Below are 19,594 nucleotides of genomic sequence, written 5' to 3'. Positions count from 1 at the left end.
CAAAGGGTTGTGCGATAACCAGAGTCTGATGGTACACCTCGCTCTCAAACGGGTCTTCGTTTTGGACTTCAATCTTTGTGTTGGTTTGGCACAGATACATAAAATCATTCGTTCTCGTGGCTGTTGTGTAGGCCGTTGCTATGGGCAAGCTGGCCTGGGGGGAAAAAGTCACAACATTTTACAGCGAATCCTTTGAAGTGAAGCGTTTGAGACATCCTCTCGCCGTGAATGATGCTGTATCAAACACATTTTGATCGTAGCACCTAAAAATGTTTGAGGATGACTCAATGGGCTTCACCAAGTGACTGTGCCATGATTTTCGTTTTCAAAACTGATCTATTTCCACTCCCCCCCCCCCCCCACTTCAGTCCAGGCACGTCTTCCCGATAAAAGGGCTTCAGGTTTCATGAGCCAAACCATCTGGGCGTTGTGTGGAGGAGGGTGTTTCTGGGATGATTACACGTGGGGATGACTGGGAAAGTTATCAGTCAAGGATGCAAGGCAGACATCAAGGAATTTTATTTCTTTTCATTTCGAAGGGGGAGAAAGGTTGTGAAACTTTTCAAACAGCCATGGTGCGAATAACGTCAGCCTGGCTCCGTCAGTTACACTCCCGCTTCTGAGTCAGGAGGTGTGGGTACAAGCCCCCGTGTCGGGAATTTGAGCTCAATAATAATAATAAATTGGTCGCTTCAATCCACAACTGTTTTGTGGGATGCTGCTGTGCGCAATTGGCTGCCGCGTTCGCCCACAAATATACAGTCAATTCACTTTACAGTATGTTCTGTGAAGCACTTTGGGACATCTCAAACATGTGATAAGGCGCTACATCAAATGCAATAATAATTATTATTATTATCGGCTATCTAGACAGACACTCCAGTGCTGGGCTGGGAGATGGACTGCAATGTCAGCAGTTACCGTCCTTCGGATCAGATGTTAAGATCTCAGTTAAATCTGCTGGTTCACACGGATGTCAAAGATCCTTGAACACTATTTGGGATAGAGAAGAGAATCCCTCTCAGAGCTGCAGCCAACAATCTTCACCACCCCCACCCCCATTAAAGAAAATTAACTTCATGGCTTCGGGGATGACACTGAGTAGGTGCAGATCAGCTTGTGTAGATGCTGTTGGAAGATTACAATAACAACATAAGGTATTGTCCTAGAGTGCTAGACGGTGGTGGAGCCACTCTAGATGACCCAGTGGCTTCCTATGGTTCTACGCCTTCCTTACCTCTCGAAGTTTACCTTTCGTTTACCTTGCGTCCTTGAGGCTACCTGTCAAGGTTAATAAGATAAGTGGTTCTGTCTGAAGCCAAAAGTACTTCCCTTCCAGCAATCTGGCCAATCTACAGATGCTATTAGCTCTAAACCTCGCAGAAAGATATATTTAATCTCTCCTGAAAGTCCCTCTTTGTCCGAGGTAAGAGCTGAGTCATCACAGCGGCAGTTAAGTCTGTTGAATCATCTTTCACAGCCCCAGAAATCAAGTCTATAAGATGTTAATCTCCGTTTTAGTTTGCTTTGCGCCTACCTTTGTTATATCTGGACCTGGATGGTTGTGTAAAACTGTAATGTTGGACTTCGGGCTCCCTCCTGTGGGCAGTACTGCAGATTGTCTTTAACTCTTACCAGCCTTCGGAGGGACCTGGGCTTTCAAACCGGGCTTCATCTCCCACGGCCTTGTGGAGTAACGAACCATGCAAATCCCCCACCAACGATTTACATTTATATCGCGGCATTTGCATCGGGATGGAATCTTCTCACGGCACTTTACACGGCTTAAGCGGGGGCGGTGGGGGTGTGAAAAGGGGACCAGGGTGCCCGAAAAGATAGGTCTTTAAAGCATAAAATGACACCTTTGTTGGTTAGCGGAATCGATTCTGTGCTACCTTCAACATCTATCACATCAGGTGTGGTGGAAGCAGATAAGGCAGTCCTTGTCGAGACAACCAGTGGGAAACTTGCCACACAGCGTTCACAGTGGCAAGCTGTGCGGTTTCAGCCGGTTAAACATTTAGCAGCATCCCAACACACACACACACACACGCACTCTGGGGTCCCCCCAAGCCTTTGCTTTTTCTAAGCTGTTCCCAGACACTTTTTTTGGCAATTGGGTAAACGGCCTGCAATCCCCCCCCGCCTCCCCGGGGAGAGAGTGCGCATTCCACTCCAAACTCAGGAATTTCCCCGTGTAGCTGGCCAACATGGAATTCTTGGGTGATGGGTTGTCCACATGTGTTCAACAACTGGATGACCAAAAGAACTAATCCTTGCATTCGATTATGCTCATAGCATCAAAACTCCCTTCTCTTTTTGACTGGGATTACACGCTTGAAGATGGGCCCTGCTTGGCTCGGGTGTATTGAGGTTTGCGCTCACTTGGAGCTGACTGCAATACTGTGCAATGAGCAACAGCGTAAACAACACCCAGTAAAATAGCAGCAGTTGTACTAGCAACTGGCCACAAGGCAGCAGACCAGGCTAAGGAAAGATGCACATTAGACCGGGAGGGGAACAAACATCAGGCATCAGTTATGACCTGGGCCACAAGAAGCAGAAGCTCTCACCAACAAGGCTGGCAAATTCAGCAGAGAATCAGGGCGTTCTACGACCTGCGGAAGATTTCCCCACAACTTCACCCATTCAAACTAAACTCTCCTCCCTGTCTGTGCAGAGTTAGCCAGTCGGGTGTGTTGCATATATGACCTCAGCCCCCGCCCCTGGGCCAGGGAGGAAACTCCTGGCCAAAAAGGACAGGACAAGACAGGTCAGGACAAGGCCAGCTTGACATCAGTCTAACAATCCGCCACTCCCCAAGAGACGGGAGATTGCTGGAACAATAAGTTAAAAACATTTCACTTCACCTGAGTGAGCCCTGCATGTGTGTCAGCCTGGTAGCCCTCTTAATAATAATAGTAATAATCCTTGCATTTGATATAGCGCCTTATCAGTCCTCGAGACGTCTCAAAGCGCTTCACAAAATATACTGTAAAGTGAATTAACTGTATATTTTGTGGGCGAAACGCGGCAGCCAATTGCGCACAGCAGTGTCCCGCAAACAGTCGTTGATTGAGTGCCCAAATTATTATTTTTTTTCTTGAGGGATTATTACCAGGTGTGTGGAGGAAGGAAACTTGCCCAAGGTGTAGCCCTGCCGGGAATCGAACCAAGGTGTCTCGCTTGCGAGGCGAGTGCTCTAACCACTGAGCAGTCAGAAGATTGTGGGTTCAAGTTCCACATTGGTCTAAGCTGACGCTGAGGGTTTGTTGCATTGTCGGAGGTGCCGTCCTTCAGATGAGACGTTAAACTGAGGTCCCTTCTGCCTGTTCAGATGGATGTTAAAGATCCCATACAACAAAGTTACAATTGGGGTAATAACCCATTCAATAAATAAATAAATTGCAATAAATTGTAATAATAACTCAATCCACAACTGTGTGGGAGACACTGCTGTGGCGCACTTGGCTGCCGTGTTTTGCCCATCCAATGTAGAGTCAATTCACTCGATAGTATATTCTGTTAAAAATAATTAATAAGAATAAATTGTAATACACGGGCAGTGAGTGTCAATTTGTAGGCAATTTGTAAGCGAGTGAGCAGAAAGTTCAGAAATTTCTCTGCAGGCCATCGCAAACTTGCTTTTAAAACGATCTGCAAATGAAACAGTAACTGATGCGTTCATGTGTAATCATTAAAACTTTGATAAGGAGTAAGGACCACAGCATCTAATGTGTTTTAAAACGAGTGTCGTTTTCTCTCCTGCTCACGGGCCCCAACAAACCTTACACCGTAGCAAACACACACAGATAATACGCGCACACAGATATCATAGAATCATACAGCACAGAAGGAGGCCATTCGGTCAAAGTGTCTGCGCCGGCTCCTAAAAGAGCAATCCCACTGACCCGCTTTCTGTCCATAGCCCTGCAATCCTGTCCTCCCCGAACACCCATCCACTTCTCTCTTAAAAGTTGTTATTGAATCGGCCTCCGGTACCCTTTCAGGTAATGCATTCCAGATGCCAACAACTCGCTGGGTGAATATATACACACGCACAGATATATGCAGAGAGATTTCCACGCCCGGGCGGAGATTTCCACTCCCGGGCGGAGATTTCCACGCCCGCGCGGAGATTTCCACGCCCGGGCGGAGATTTCCACGCCCGGGCGGAGATTTCCACGCCCGGGCGGAGATTTCCACGCCCGGGCGGAGATTTCCACGCCCGCGCGGAGATTTCCACGCCCGGCGGAGATTTCCACGCCCGGGCGGAGATTTCCACGCCCGGGCGGAGATTTCCACGCCCGGGCGGAGATTTCCACGCCCGGGCGGAGATTTCCACGCGCGCAGTCCTTCCTCGATGTCCCTGTGTAGTGTGAGAAGTCAGTCACTGACCAGTTCAAACTTTCTAAGCTCATGAATAAAATTTCGCTGTAATGCATTCCATACGTGGGCTGGAGTTTCAAACCAGTCTGAGCTGCCAGTCAGAGAGAGAGAGAGAGAGAGAGGAAAAGAGAAAGGGAAAGAGAGAGGAAAAGAGGGAAAGGGAAAGAGAAAGAGAGGGAAAGAGAAAGAGAGGGAAAGAGGGAAAGAAGAAAAGGGAAAGAAGAAAAGGGAAAGAAGAAAAGGGAAAGAAGAAAAGGGAAAGAAGAAAAGGGAAAGAGAAAGAGAAGAAAAGGGAAAGAGAAAGAGAAGAAAAGGGAAAGAGAAAGAGAAGAAAAGGGAAAGAGAAAGAGAGGAAAAGAGAAAGAGAGGAAAAGAGAAAGAGAGAAAGAAAGGGAGAAAGAGAGAAAGAAAGAGAGAAAGAAAGGGAAAGAGAGAAAGAAAGGGAAAGAGAGAAAGGAGAGAGAAAGAAAGAGAAAGAGAGAAAGGAGAGAGAGAGAGAAAAAGAAAGAGCAGGAAAGAGAAACAGAAGGAAAGAAAGAAAGAGAGAGAGAGAGAAAAAAAAGAGTGAATTTACATCCCAGCTGATTGATGAAGGCGTTTCCATCCTCTCTCCCTCTCTCTCTCTCTCTCTCTCCTCCCAATAGTGGGAGTGAGTGAGTGAGTGAGTGTGTAAGAGAGGAAAAGGTCCACTCTCTCTCTGTCTCTCTCTCTCTCTCTCTCCTCCCAATAGTGGGAGTGAGTGAGTGAGTGTGTAAGAGAGGAAAAGGTCCACTCTCTCTCTCTCTCTGTGTCTCTCTCTCCTCTCTCTGTGTCTCTCTCTCTCTGTCTCTCTCTCTCTGTGTCTCTCTCTCTCTGTCTCTCTCTCTCTCTGTGTCCCTCTCTCTCTGTGTCCCTCTCTCTCTTGTCCCTCTCTCTCTGTGTCCCTCTCTCTGTGTCTCTCTCTCTCTGTGTCCCTCTCTCTGAGTCTCTCTCTCTGTGTCTCTCTCTCTGTGTCCCTCTCTCTGTGTCTCTCTCTCTCTCTCTCTCTGCTATGATCTCTCTGGACTACCCCATCCCTTATGTCCTCTTCTCCGCTGCCAGTTTCGGGGCCGCTCGGGTGGTGATGAGGACCTTCTCTCCGCTGCCCGGACCGGTCCAACGGGACGAGGTCAAGTCGTGGCGATGGACGAACCTCAATGTGTCTGTGATGCACTCACTGATCACCGGACCTTGGGCTCTGCTGTGGTAATGTCTATCGTCGCTCTCCCCCCCACCACGTCCTCTCTTGACTGCGCTGTACGTTAATTAACTAACTAACCAACTCACTCACTAACCAACTCACTCACTCACTAACTAACTCACTCACTAACCAACTCACTCACTCACTAACTAACCAACTCACTCACTCACTAACTAACCAACTCACTCACTCACTAACTAACCAACTCACTCACTGACCAACTCACTCACTAACTAACCAACTCACTCACTAACTAACCAACTCACTAACTCACTCACTCACTCACTAACCAACTCACTCACTCACTAACTAACCAACTCACTCACTAACTAACCAACTCATTCACTCACTCACTAATTAAATTGGTTAAGGAGTTATCTCATGTAACTGTTCCACCAGCTCTGGGGGTCTCTGGGGATGGGATGGATGGGGGGATGGGATGGATGGGGGGATGGAGGGGGGGATGGGATGGGGATGGAGGGGGGGGGATGGGGATATGGGGATGGAGGGGGGATGGGGATGGAGGGGGACTTGTTGGGAGAGCTATCCACCCACCCACCCCACACACAATAAAATAAATACCAGTCAGTTCGTTAAATGTCTGGTTAATTGGGTAACTGGTTCAGCAAGTGGTGAGTTCATTAACTGGTTAGGGAGGTCACCCACCCACCCAACACCTTCTTTTCTCTTGTTTAACTCTTGTTTAACTCCTTTTTTTAAAAAAAACTTTTAAGAAACTTTCTCACAGGCTCATCCCAGCTCTTGTGGTTTGCATCCCCCCCTCCCCCTTTGTGTCCCCCTCCCCCTTTAGTGTGAGCTGTTTGATCTCTCCATCATTCCCTCCTCCCCCACCCACCACCACCCATTCATGTGAAATACTTGTGCCCTGAGATCACTCCTTAGGATTTTGCGAACCAAAGAGGTCGCCTCCTGATCTCGGGGCATTGACCCGTAAAAAGGCTGTTGCTCTCTGGACCTCTCTTCCCCACGCCCTCAAATCCCTTTGCCTGGTGCCCCTCCCTGCCTTTGCGCACACGAAAAAAAACTTTAAAAAAAAACTCTCACAAGATTAGTCATACCTTTGTTTATTCCTTTGTGCTCAACCGTGTCTGGTCACTGCACGATGGTAACCTGGCTCATCGGGTTGAATTGTCGGAGGTGCCGTTCACCCATTAGTTGTGAATCTCTCTCTCTCTCTCTCCCTCTTTCCCTATGTTCCTATGTTTCAGTCACCCGGTTGTCTGACACATGCAGAATCCCATCACCGCTCTTAAAAGAATATCCAAACCAGACCAGAGAGTATGACGTGCCACCCACACATGGAAATTCCTCTATACAAACTCTCTCCCTGCAGGGATGAAGTTTACTTACCTAATTCTGAGAGCATTAGGCACAAGGTGGGGTGGGGGGGGGTTGATGAGAAACAGCGACCCTGGTCAACGATCCTCCAGTTAAATGAAATTGGTTATTTACCTCCTGCTTGTGCACAAATTTGCTGCTACCCTTGCCGACAAATGCACAGTCACTCTACTTCATAGTAATTAATGTGAAGTGCTTTAATGTCATAGGCGCTGTGTCAAATGCAATGGCTGCTAATATCGTTGAGATGTTATCTTATATGAAAAGTACTATGTAAGCGCAAGTTGTTGATGTCAAGTGTGAATTAGGAATAGTTTTTCCAACCCCCCCCCACCCTTTCCTCGCTAATATACTGTGACTCATCAGTTGCTAGAACTCTCGTCTCTGAGTCAGAAGATTGGGGGGTTTCAGCCCCGTGTCGAGACTTTGAATTCACAGTCGAGGTTGACACTCCAGGGCAAGAGCACTGCACTTGGCGGAAGTGCCGTGCTTTTGGATGAGAATTTAAACCGAGATCCCGTCTGCCTGTTCAAGTGGACATTAAACATCCCACTACACTACTCAAGAGGAAAAGGGAGTTTCTCCATGTGTCCTCTGGCAAACAATCCCTCGGATAACAACAGGAATACAGTTGTATAGCGCCTTTCACGTCGGGAGGATGTCTCGAGGCGCTGGCCAGTGTACAGCATTTCAGACCCGAGCTGGGGTCAGGGAGGGGAGGGGGTGACTGATGACATGGTCGGAGGCGGTGACTGATGACATGGTCGGAGGGGAGTGGGTGACTGATGACATGGTCGCAGAGGAGGGTCTTGAGGCAGGACTTGAAGGAGGCGAAGGAGCGGGCGAGGCGGAGTGATTGGGGAATGGAATTCCAGAGGTTGGGGGCAGAGTGGCTGAAGGCTCTCCCGCCAATGGTGGGGCGGGTGGGTCGGGGGACGTGGAGTAGGCCAGAGCCGGCTGAGCGGAGGGAACCGGCGGGTTGGTAGGGGGTTAGGAGGTCGCAGAGGTAGGGTGGGGCGAGGCCATGGAGGACTTTGTAGGTGAGGACCAGGATCTTGAACTGGATTCAGATCCTCACCAATCTAGATTGCCAACAAAGCAGAGGCCAAAATCACACACGCAGGAATTGCAAAGAATAATTCACCCAAAGCTGTTCCAATGCATTATCTAGCAGTCATCTTAAGTAGGGAAAGTGGCAGAGACCTATTTTGTGGGATGTTGCTGTTCACAAATTGGCTCCAGAGTTTACCTACGAAATAAGTCACTCCAGTTTACTCGTGTATATCTGAAATAAAATAATGGTCCTTGCGTTTAATACAGCGCTCTTTCACGTCGAGGGGACGTCTCAAAGTGCTTCACATGATTTTACGGGTAGTGACTGTGTGTTTTGTCGCTGATCATGACACTACTGTAATGCTATGCAGCAATGTTTCCATAAGACGAGGTGTAAAATTTCTTTTTCTTCCCTCTTTTACAGTGTATACCTGTCTCCTGAATTGTTGACTGAAATTCAGACGGCCTATAACTCACTTTCTCACATGCTTGTCTGCACTTCCACAGGTGAGACTCTCAGTTTCTATTGAATAAAATAACGTCATCTGAGATTACATTAAAAAACATTTATTTAATTGATGCTTGAGACTGACTGTCGGTGTAGTGTAAAGCTCACTTTAGCTGATATTGAACAGGGGATAGTTCATGATCAATAATGGTCCTTGTAATCAGTACAGAGGTTTTCACATCGCGAGGATATTTCACTGGATATACTGTAAAGTGCAGTGACTGTGTGTGTGGGGAGGGGGGGTAGGAGTTGTAGACAAATGCTTACAAAACACCGAAGGAGGCCAGAATGTTTTCCTGCTCTTACCTTTAAGACGAATTGTCTTTCTTTTAAAAAAAAACACCACGGGGAAAAAACGGCTTTCAAATTCAGACTGTATTTAATGATGTTCCTAAAATCTGCCCGGATTTGAGTTTTAAAGGCAATGGTCTTAAGTGGGGTATCTGCGCGTGCACACTGAGTGCCTGTCACGCCATAATAATCCTTACATTTTAAATTAAGGGTTTTGAAGTAAAGTATTATTACAGTGGAATAGGGACCTTCATCTGCTGCTGTATTGACTGTTCTCTCTTAAGTTTGCTGCCTTTGCTTTCAAACCACAGTGATAATTCATTTGAAGAGTCAGTTTCAGCATGAGTTTTCACGCCCGTGTCCAACGTTTTTTTCCCAGACAGCAATACGTTATTATCGGCGAACAATACAACAGTTGCAACACTGGCTTTGTGGCATTCCTTTCAGGATTGTTTTGGTGGGGGTGGGGAGAGGGACGGCTTTACCTGGTGGTTTATACCCTGTGGTTTGGCAACATGCGGTGATTCAAAATTAACTGCAAAAAAAAATGAATTGGCTGCAGTAGGAACAGATTTGATTGCAGGTTCCCTGACGAACTGGAGCAAGAACTTTGTGTTTAAAGTGATGCTTGTTCAGACCAATTCGAAAAATAATTCAACACAATTTGGGTTTGCAAGCCTCTGGTGCAGGTCGAGTCTTGGCCACATGGTTAATCGTTCCTTTGTTAATGTTGGGGCGTAGCAGTGAAATAGCACCCTGCCCTGCCGTCAACATCTATACATAGCTCACCGAAGAGTGATTAAGAGCTGTAACCCTGCTTTGTACCCCACCCGAGCCCTTGGCTTTGAGATCAGGCTGTTTGGGGGCAAATACCAGTTAACAAGCACCAACCACAACCTTACTGTTTACCTAATAGCAAGTAAAAACCCCGTTAGTCGATTGGCGGATGGCTTCCCAGGTTATAATAATCCCTTCCCCCCTCCCCCCCCAAAAATAAAATAATTTAGTCACTCAATCCATGACTTTGTGGGACACTGCTGTGCGCAATTGACCTCCTCGTTTCGCCCACAAAATACACAGTCACCCCATTTACAGTATATTCTGTGAAGCGCTTTGAGAAGTCTCAACGACGTGATAAGACGTTATCTCAAATGCGAGGTTTATTATTATTGCTGTTCCATTCATCTCAGTCAATAGGATCTTCTGAGTGCTCTCGCTGTACAGGGTCCTTTTTTCTAAAAAAAAAGCATTGTTCTATTATTAATAATAATAATAATCCTTGCATTTGATATAGCGCTTTACCATGTCTTCGAGACGTCTCAAAGCGCTTCACAGAAAATGCTGTAAAGTGAATTGACTGTGTATTTTGTGGACGAATTAGTAGAACCAGATTTGATCACATAAACCAATGGCGTAACTCTGCTAACTCTGTGACTTTTTTTAAACCATTTTTGTTCATCCGATATTCCTTCGCTTTCAGGTTATTTTGTCCAAGATGTGGCTGATATTATCTTGAGTGGTCAGTCCAGGGCATCGTGGGAGTTCCTTGTGCATCACCTGGTGGTAATTATATTTTAGATTCAGTAATCTACACTTTATCCCTCCATGTGTTGTGTCAGCCTGGTTTAGATGGCGACACTCTTGCTTCTGAGTCAGAAGGTTGTGGGTTCAAATCAGGACCTCATGTCTAGTCTGCACTCCAGTGCAGTCCTGGGGGGAATACTGCATTGTCAGAGGTGCCGTCCTTTCAGTCGAGGCGTTAAAACTCAGATCTCACCCGTCCTGTTCAAGGGAACGTTAATAAAATAAAAGCTGTGATATTATTCCAAAAGAGAAGAGAGTTTGTCCCAGTGCCGTGGGCAACATTCCACCAGGTAAATTCACTTAATGGCTGCTTGTGGCAATGTCGCTGTGTGTATATTGGTTGCTGCGTTTGCCTACTAAATGCATAGTCACTACACTTTAGAGTAAATCCTGTGAAGAGCTTTGAGATGTTCCGATGACGTGATAAGTTGCTACATCAAATGCAAGCGTGCAGTTTGAGAGCTCTGCTGTGAATCCTCGCGTGTTACAGCCCTGTTGTGTGTGTGTATATAATGTGTTGAATGCATTGCAGATAATGTCACGTACGGCTAATACAGCAACAGCAATGTGCGCCCTGGTGATGTTTTCTAAATGCCCACAAAATGCACAGTCACTCCACTTTATAGTATACCCTGTGAACCTCTTTCCTAAACTATTTCCTCTGGTGGGGGGGGGGGGAATCCAGAAGGGGGCATAATCTTAAAAATTAGGGCTAGGCCATTTAGGAGTGAAATCAGGAAAGTTTAGTGGGAATCCGGAACTCTTTTTCTCTCCCCAAAAGGCTTTGGATGTTGGATCCATTAAAATTTTCAAGACTGAAGTGGATAGATTTTTGTTAGGTCAGGGTGTCAATGGATATGGGGCAAAGGAGAGTCATTGGAGTTGAGGTACAGATCAGCCATGATCTAAATAGAATGGCGGAACATGCTCGAGGGGCTGAATGGCCTACTCCTGTTCCTATGTTCCCAAGTGAAGCACTTTGAGAAGTCTCAACGACGTGATATGAAACCCGGGGATTATTATTGTACGATTGTTATTAAAAACGTCACGGTTCCAACCAATGGCTTTTATCGTGGTTTTCATTTTGTGCTGGCTGAGACGCTAACAATTTGTCATCCTGACGCTGGCACATGGGTTAATGTTAAACCCACTGGATGCCAGAAAATTACTAACCAAGCAAACTGTGGAGAGAGATGCAGAATAGCAATCTGCCTTCAGCAAGACTCCAGAGATTGCTGAAGAACACTAAACCCATTTTGCTTCGTGAGCCGAAAATTAAATGAAAAGACTGATTTAGGATCGACGCCCTTTGTATTATTGCAAGAATTCTGACCCGCACTTACTTCTCTCATTGTCTAGAAGAACAGAGGGTTTCATTTACACACAGCAAGACGCTGTGTAAGGTCAGGCAGTGTCTTACGAGTGTCACTCTTAGCAAAAGAACGAGTTTAAGCGAGCATTTCAAAAAGAAGTCCCACTTTTATAACGTCTTATAATATTGAAACACCTACAAACACCACAAACGTGATTGTTCTTTTGTTGGCAAAGGTGACAGCCTTTTGATGATGATGATAATAATAATAATAATCCTGGGGCTTGATATAGCGCCTTATCACGTCTTCGAGACGTCTCAAAGTGCTTCACAGAATATACTGTAAAGGGAATTAACTGTATGTGCCAACAAGGTTCCACAAACTGCCAAGAGGTGACTGGTTGATTAACGTACTGTAGAGGATTGTTTGCCAGGACACCGGGAGAAACTCCCTTCTCTGTAGTGCTCTCCCGACAACCCGGGGGTAATGTTCAAGGGGCTTGAACCCACAACTTTCTGACACAGAGGCAAAAGTCCTAGTAGGATTAGAGATGCATGAAATTAAAACTGGGTCATGAAAGTAAGATTATACCTCAGTAACTATTTGTTGCTAGGTCGGGTACTTGTTTAGCAGAACTTTATACAGCTGCAGGGTGTGACTGGAATTTACTGATTACAGGGGTAATTGTTGTCAAGTGAAGTGAACAGAGGATTCAGTCTCTGATTAAAATGGCTTTTCTTCACTGCTGCCACAATGCTCACCTCCGCCTCTGTCTCTCTCCAAATGTTGCCGAAATGCCTTTGGTATCTCCTACCTAGAATGCACTACTCGCCCGTCTCCCTAGCTTCACCATCCATAAACTCTAACTAATCCCAAATTCCATCGCCCCCATCCTAAAACACACCAAACGCCACTAACCCATCACCCAGTCTTCACCAGGCTCCTCTAGCTTGCTATTTCCCACTGGAATAGCACCTTCATGTCTCTGATCTTCTCCTAACCTGCTTCACTGTTAGTCCCCTCCTCTCAGTTTACAGAGCCTTACTGCACATCTCCCCTATCTGTGTCCTGCTACTATTGCTTCAACCATTAGAAACCCCCTCTTTCTACCTCTCTGTTTCACTGCTCTGTTATTTGTTTTTAAGTCCCACCTATTTCTTCAACAGTGCGTATCGTCCACCCCCCACCTCACCCCACTCCCTTGCTTGTTGTCCAACCCTGTCTTTGTAAACAGCCCCAAGGCATTTTCCTAAGTGAAGGACACTGTATAAATGTAAGTTGTTGATTTACTTGCTGGCAAACACGGCAGCATGTTTGGTGACTGCCAAGACCCATAAACAACCATGAAGTGAATGATCAAATTATCTGGAAGATTGTTAACTGGGACAGTGTACTAACTGTGAACTTGATCCATTGCAAAACTGTTTTGAAAATGAGACTTTGAGTCTAGACGTTGACTTATTTGTGCACTGTCATTTGGGTGGGATGTACTTTGTGTTTGCTGTTTGCTTCAGGTTAGTCTATGTTTCTTATATAGAGGTTATAATAATCATCCTTGCATTTGATGTAGAGCCTCATCATCGGAGGTTCAGGGGTGATTTCATTGAGATATTCAACGTGACGAAACAAATTGGTAGGTTAGCTGGTGAATGATTCTGTCCTCTGTTAGAGGGATCTTTAACAAGGGGGCATCCGCCTTAAAATCAGAACCAAGTCAGTTAGCACTGAGGTCAAGAACGATTTATTCACATAGGAGCTTGTGAAGATGTGGGAATACTTCCACTAGAAATCTAAAGAATAATAATAATAATATAATAATAATAATCCTTGCATTTGATATAGCGCTTTTCACGTCGGGAGGACATCCCAAAGCGCTTCACAGAACACACTGTAAAGTGAATTGACTGTATATTTGTGGGCGAACGCGGCAGCCAATTGCGCACAGCAATGTCCCACAAACAGTCGTGGATTGAAAATGACCAATTTATTTTTGTTTTTGGTTTTGGAGGGATTATTATTAGGCTCTGTGTGGAGTAAGGAAACTTGCCCAAGGTTTCGCCCTGCCTGGAATTGAACCCAGGTCTCTCGCTTGCAAAGCGAGTGCTCTAACCACTGAGCTACAGGATCAATAGGGACGTTCCGAATAGAGTGGGAGGGATACTTGAGTGGTAAAGGTAATAAGTGGTATGGCGAAAGGGTGAGGCAATGTGATTAACAGATCCACCAAAACCTTGACGTCTCAAAAAACTTCACAGGATATACTGTATCTTGTGGGCGAAACGTGGCAGCCAATTGTACACAGCAATGTCCCACAAACGGTCACGGAGTGAGTGACCAATTTTATTTGGGGGATTGTTGGCCAGGACATCGGGGGAAACTCTTTTTTGAATAGCGCCATGGGATCTTTAACAGGCAGGCGGGACCTCGGTTTAACGTCTCATCCGAAGGATGGCACCCCCGACCAATGTAGCGCATCCCCCGGCACTGCACTGGAGTGTCATCTTAGACGATTTGGTTCCAAAGTCCTGACTTGGGGGCTTGAACCCACAACCTTCTGATTCGGAGCCGAGAGCGCTACCACTGCGCCAGGCTGACAATAACCGGGTGGGACAACTTCAAAGGGGCTGAATGGCTCACTCCTGTTTTCCTCTGTCCCTGTCCTGTTGCAAAGTTTTTCCGTCGAGGGCAGTGGCAGTGCGTTTGCGGGCGAGTCGGGAGGCCTGGTACCAGCTTGCAAATTAGCGACTAAGAAGATACTAAAACGTGCAGAACCCTGGGCAAGGCGGTTAGCTAACAAGCGAGCTTCCTAAAAGGCAAGAGTTGCTCCAGGCAGTAACGACCATAAAGATAAAGCTTTAATGACAATAGTCCGACTGGGCCTGCCTCTCAGGCTTCCTGGCTTTCCTCTGAAAGAACTTGGCTTTCTACAACGCCTATAACATCGTAACATCTCAAAGCTCTCCTCAGTAATTCCTACCACATGTGTCTGCTGTTTCTGCAAGCTGACGTGGCAGGCATTTTTGCACGGAGCAAAGTCACATGAATCAGGCTTTAATATGGACTGGTTGAACTGGATTGTTTGAAAGAGGTCTTTTTTTTAAAAAAAAGATTGCTGTCAGAAACTTTCGTTGTTTCTTTCCAAAACAAAAGGCACTAATTTCTTCTGCCTATTCTGTCTATTTATTGATGATGATACAGGACCCCCTCAGTACAATTCAAAGTCTGCACTTTGCTCATGATATTGTTGAACACGAAAGAGAAGACATCGGTGATAGATAAATGCGGAATAAATAAATAATCGGATTTCATTTTAGGCTGTTCTTTTATCATTTTAAAAACAAAAGCAGCACACAGTGGATGGAAGGAGACGCATTGCCTCATTGCCAATAACTGTGATCGCTGGAATTCCAGCCATTATTCTGAGTTCTACAGATAAAACAGGAGCTGGTCTGAAGTAGGCATATGTAGGCATCATCCAACCCACCCGACAATTACACAGCCACTGGTCTTCACAGTAAATCCAGCGAAGCGCTTTGAGACGTTACAAGGTGCCACGTCAAACACGAGGCTGATTGATCGATCGATCGATCAATTTCACCAGTGACAGTGCGACGTCGCGAAAAGTGGAGCGAGCAGGCGGAAGGACACTTTTTAAATGTTGCACTTTGTGCGCCCGGCGCTTGACTGAATTGCGCCTCTGTGGAACCCAGCTGCATGACGAGGCTGGGGCTTCACAGATGAATAGGACGTTGGTACAGAGCTGCACTGTCTGTGGGACATAACTCATAACTGTCTCTGCTGGAGTGTGACACTGCCCCCATTGTTCGGCTGCTCCTGAACCCGAGTAACTCAGATTGTCAGACCACCCTGGTCGGGTCGACTGGCCACCAAATCAGCCGTTGCCTTAATTGCCAAATTCGTTCTAAAAGGCAACTCGTGGTTTGGGTTTTTGTGACACGGAAAGAAAAAAAAANCCAACGACATCCATGGCACTGTCTAGCGATTTTTGGTACTGTCCCCCGTTTCTGTGGGTTTTTAAATCTTTTGACCCGAGGAACGGCAGTGGGCAGTGGGCGAAAACGTCACTCAAACCCGTGGTCGGGAAAGGCTGTCGGCCAGGCTGCTGTGTTGTAACACACCAGAGACTTAAAGTAAATGTTTACTGTTGGAGAACAACCGTGTCCCCAGGCATCAGGGCGAATAGTGACCCAATTGAACGCGAGCCCAAGATTGTGGTGGCTTTGCTCCTATTCCGCACACACCACACAAGGAAGGGAAGGGGACAAATATGTCTTTGCAAAGGGGGCAGTTAAATAGGAACACCAACGAAAGCTAAAATAAGAACATTCTGTCTAAGTGCCTTCTCTCCCTCTCTCTCTCTCTCTCTTTCCAGGTAATTTCCACCTTTCTGTACACAGTGCTCACCAACCGCTACATCGCTGGAGCTGTGGTGGCTCTGTTTGTTGAGATAAACAGCATCTTCCTACACACCCGTCTCCTCCTCAAGCTGATGAACGCTCAGACCTCGCAACTCTACCACTGGAACAAGTACATCAACGCCTTCACCTACGTGGTGTTCCGGCTCTCAGCCCAGCTATACCTGACCTGGTACGTCATGAGGAACATGAGCACTCTCCCGCACTCCGGCTACTTCAGCCTGGCCTTGAATTTGATGAACATAATGATCTCCATTTACTTCTACCGCCTGATCCGCACGGATTTCTTCAGGAAACCCAAGCACCACCTGTACAACGGCAGCAACCTGAAGTTTGTGGACGAATGAGAGAGCTCAGTGCGCTCAACGAAAAGCACTGACTTGATCCAAAACTGCTGTACAGAACCTAGAAGAGTTGCACTGAATGCACTACTCACACCCACCCCCCCCCCCCCCAACCCCCAACCACCCCATCCCCCACAGACTTGGAGCACAGTAACTATCCTAAACTTTTAACACCGTCTATTTGCGGTTGCCTTTTGTCTTCATTGTGAGCTTTAATGCATTTGGTGGAGGCTCCTGCAGTGAGACGACGAACAGTGCCAACCAGTTTCTAACGTGTCTTGTGTGTGTGTTTTTTTTATTAACCGAGATTGTCCGAGGCTAAAATTGTAAATAAAATTAGAATGAGTGCCATAATCTAAATTGCGGTGCTATAAACCTGCGTGATAATGTCTTGTCGTGCGATAACACTGCAAATAAAAAAGGAAGGGTGGGGAACGTAATACGAGGCTATAACACAGAAATAAAGGAACCCTGATGGTAGCATAATCCAGTAGGACAAAGTTTGAGCAAGTCGTAATGTATCTAACCCCCTGCCTCAATCCTTTCTTTGCGCCTTTAAGTACCATTTCAGTTCCTACCTCTTCAACCGAGTTTACGGCCAACTCCCCCTCTCCCTTGTTCAGCGTCTAACCCCACGCCATTGTAAAGCACCTCTGAGGTGTTATCCTGTGTAAATTCAAGTTGTAGTACTGAAGCGTACAAGGACAGTGTATATGTGTGTCGGAAGAGGCTGTTGTATTTTTGCCAGAACTGAAATGTTTTTTCCCAATAAGTCGTATTGAAAAGGGTCACAACATTTTGTGTGGAAATTAGAGCCCTGCATGTTTAGTTGTGCTGTATACAGTGTCAACCTTTGCCACATAATGTATTTTATATGTTTGGTTCCTGCGATGCCAAAACCTTACATTACTGCATGTCATGTCAGCGTTTTCCCGACACGAATGACGCTACACAAATGTAATTTGTTGTAGTTTGTTTGTCAGAGTCGAGGTTGACATTGTAAAAGGAGCTCATCTGCTTCATCCTTTATTAATAATAATAATAATCCTTGCTTTTGATATAACGCCTTATCGCGTTGTTGAGATGGCTCAAAGCGCTTCACAGAATCTCCTGGGAAGTGTATATTGTGCTTTTTAGAACAACTCAAATGAACATCTCGAGAAACACAACACAGCTGTTGGCATAAACAGTAATTGTAATATTTTTCAAAAGGGGAAAGGAGTTTCTCCCAGTGTCCTGGGCCACAGCCGCCACCCACCCGTCCCATAGAGAAATTAATCATCTGCCTCATGTCTGCGTGTGTGGGGGGGGGGACATCGCTGTGCGCAAATTGGCTGCCACTTTTACCTACCAAATACACAGTCACTACACTTTACACTGACTTCTGTGAAACGCTGTATCAAATGCACGGACTATTATTGTTCTTAATTCTGTAGGACCAGACTGCGAGTTAAGGGCAGCAGCCATTTTCAATGCTGGACACTTTGCAGGGCAGCTTGCTTCAAGCTCTCTTATTAGTTGTCTTCAAAGGCACTTTTCTTGTCTTCATGCAAGAAAAGTGCTTTGTGCTTTGACATCTTAGAGCAGCGTTAGTTGTTACCATAGCGACACCATTGCTTCAGACAGAATGCCAGTGTCAGAGCAGAAGTACAAGGCCATTGGGAGCGTATTATTTTTTTCCTCAAAACAGTACCCGTTGCCTTCGTTCCTCCGGGTCTGACCTCGTCCCCCGAGTCCTCTGCTCCACCCTCGGCGGCCGTGCCTTCAGCCAATATGTCCCGAGGCTCTGGAACTCCCTTCCTCACTCCCTTCGTCTCGCTCCCTCCCTTCCCATTTTCAGGTCTCTGCTGAAGACCTTTCTTTTCGACCGCACCTTTGGTCACCTTCCCCCACCCCCTCCTCCCCCTGGCTCAGTCCCGGGATCCGTTACTGTAAAGCGCTCTGAGACGCCGTCCGGCGTGGAGGGCGCTATATAAATCCAAGTTGTTATGTAATCTGGAACAATTTATACACTGCTCAGCGTCAGAAACAACCTGCCCAGTACCTAGTACGAGGTTTGCCTTGCCCTCGCTCCCTTTGATGTTCCAAATGGCTCCGGATTTTTTGAGACAGGAAATTTTGGCCTTGCAAGCCAAACATTCCTGCTGGGGTCGTCCGAACAACACAAAGTGGAGCAGAACAAAAGAATAATCCTCAGCGGGTGGGGAGGGGTACCCCATCAAGAGCAATGGGAAATCTGTTGAGCTTTGTCTGTGCCCGTTCCACTGCCAGTGATTCTCTGGCTCCTCTTCCAATAGGTTCCTGACCTCTCATGATTCACCATTGCAGTGCAAAATAGAAAGGGACGTTTTTGCAGCCAAGACTGCAAGACCATCAGTGGCTTTTGTATTTTTCAACGCTGAAAACGCACTCGCTTTTTACAGTGCCTGGCACGTCAAAAGGTCTCAAAGCACTTCACGCGGCAATAATTGTGAAGCATCGTTATCCGTGATTTCTGTTGGACTGAATCAAGATGGAGGCAATACAATATCATTTACATTCGTACAGCACCTACTTGCATCGGGAGGGCATTCTCAAAGCACTCGACACTGCTGGCTGGGTATCCGAGCTGGTATTGCGGGAGCCAAAGAGGGTGGGAACGGCGTGGTGGGGTGTGGGGAAATGGGTGATTGACTAGGAGGCAGAGAGGGGAACAGACTTGGTGATTGTTACTGATTCTTCATTAGTGTGTTTGATTTGGATTTGTATCACTGTGCCATGTGTGAGTTCGTGTACAGTGGGGAAAAACATTTTTTTGCGAAATGCTTTCTCATTACATTACCGGATGTGGCTTCTAAAGGTAGTGATTTTTACGTACAGAAGAAATATATTTAATCCACGCTTGGATTTAAAATTCAGCTCACTCTTGAAGTCACTTTTAATAAGCCGCAGCAACAACAACAACAACAACAAATTGCATCCGTACAGTGCCTTTTACGCCAGGAGGATGTCCTCGGGCGCGGGACAAACAAACTGCCACAAAAAGGTAGCGCTCAAACCATCTTTTCCCAGATTTCTAGGGAACAGTCCCCGGCTGAGATACTGTGTCCCCCTGGGGT

General features: G+C 46.4%; 1 protein-coding gene across 6 annotated transcripts; it reads left to right on the top strand.

Moving 5' to 3' along the window:
• Nucleotides 1-5,031: 5,031 nt before the first annotated feature.
• On the top strand, nt 5,032-16,604 carry tlcd1 (TLC domain containing 1). Of its 6 annotated transcripts, none has more exons than XM_007900753.2 (5): nt 5,032-5,050; nt 5,470-5,613; nt 8,445-8,527; nt 10,300-10,382; nt 16,110-16,604. In XM_007900753.2, the coding sequence occupies exons 2-5, from the start codon at nt 5,492-5,494 to the stop codon at nt 16,497-16,499; spliced, it is 678 nt and encodes a 225-aa protein (XP_007898944.1). In that variant the 5' UTR covers nt 5,032-5,050; nt 5,470-5,491; the 3' UTR covers nt 16,500-16,604. The 6 variants fall into 6 exon arrangements, with proteins under 6 accessions (XP_007898944.1, XP_007898943.1, XP_042194599.1 ...); XM_007900752.2 differs by having other exon boundaries at nt 5,038-5,046; XM_042338665.1 differs by having other exon boundaries at nt 5,041-5,058.
• Nucleotides 16,605-19,594: the final 2,990 nt, after the last annotated feature.

This window comes from Callorhinchus milii, unplaced genomic scaffold (genome assembly GCF_018977255.1).
Source record: "Callorhinchus milii isolate IMCB2004 unplaced genomic scaffold, IMCB_Cmil_1.0 Scaffold10, whole genome shotgun sequence".
NCBI lineage: Eukaryota > Metazoa > Chordata > Chondrichthyes > Chimaeriformes > Callorhinchidae > Callorhinchus > Callorhinchus milii.
Note: the sequence above shows the minus strand (reverse complement) of the source record. Positions and strands in the feature narration are given on the sequence as shown.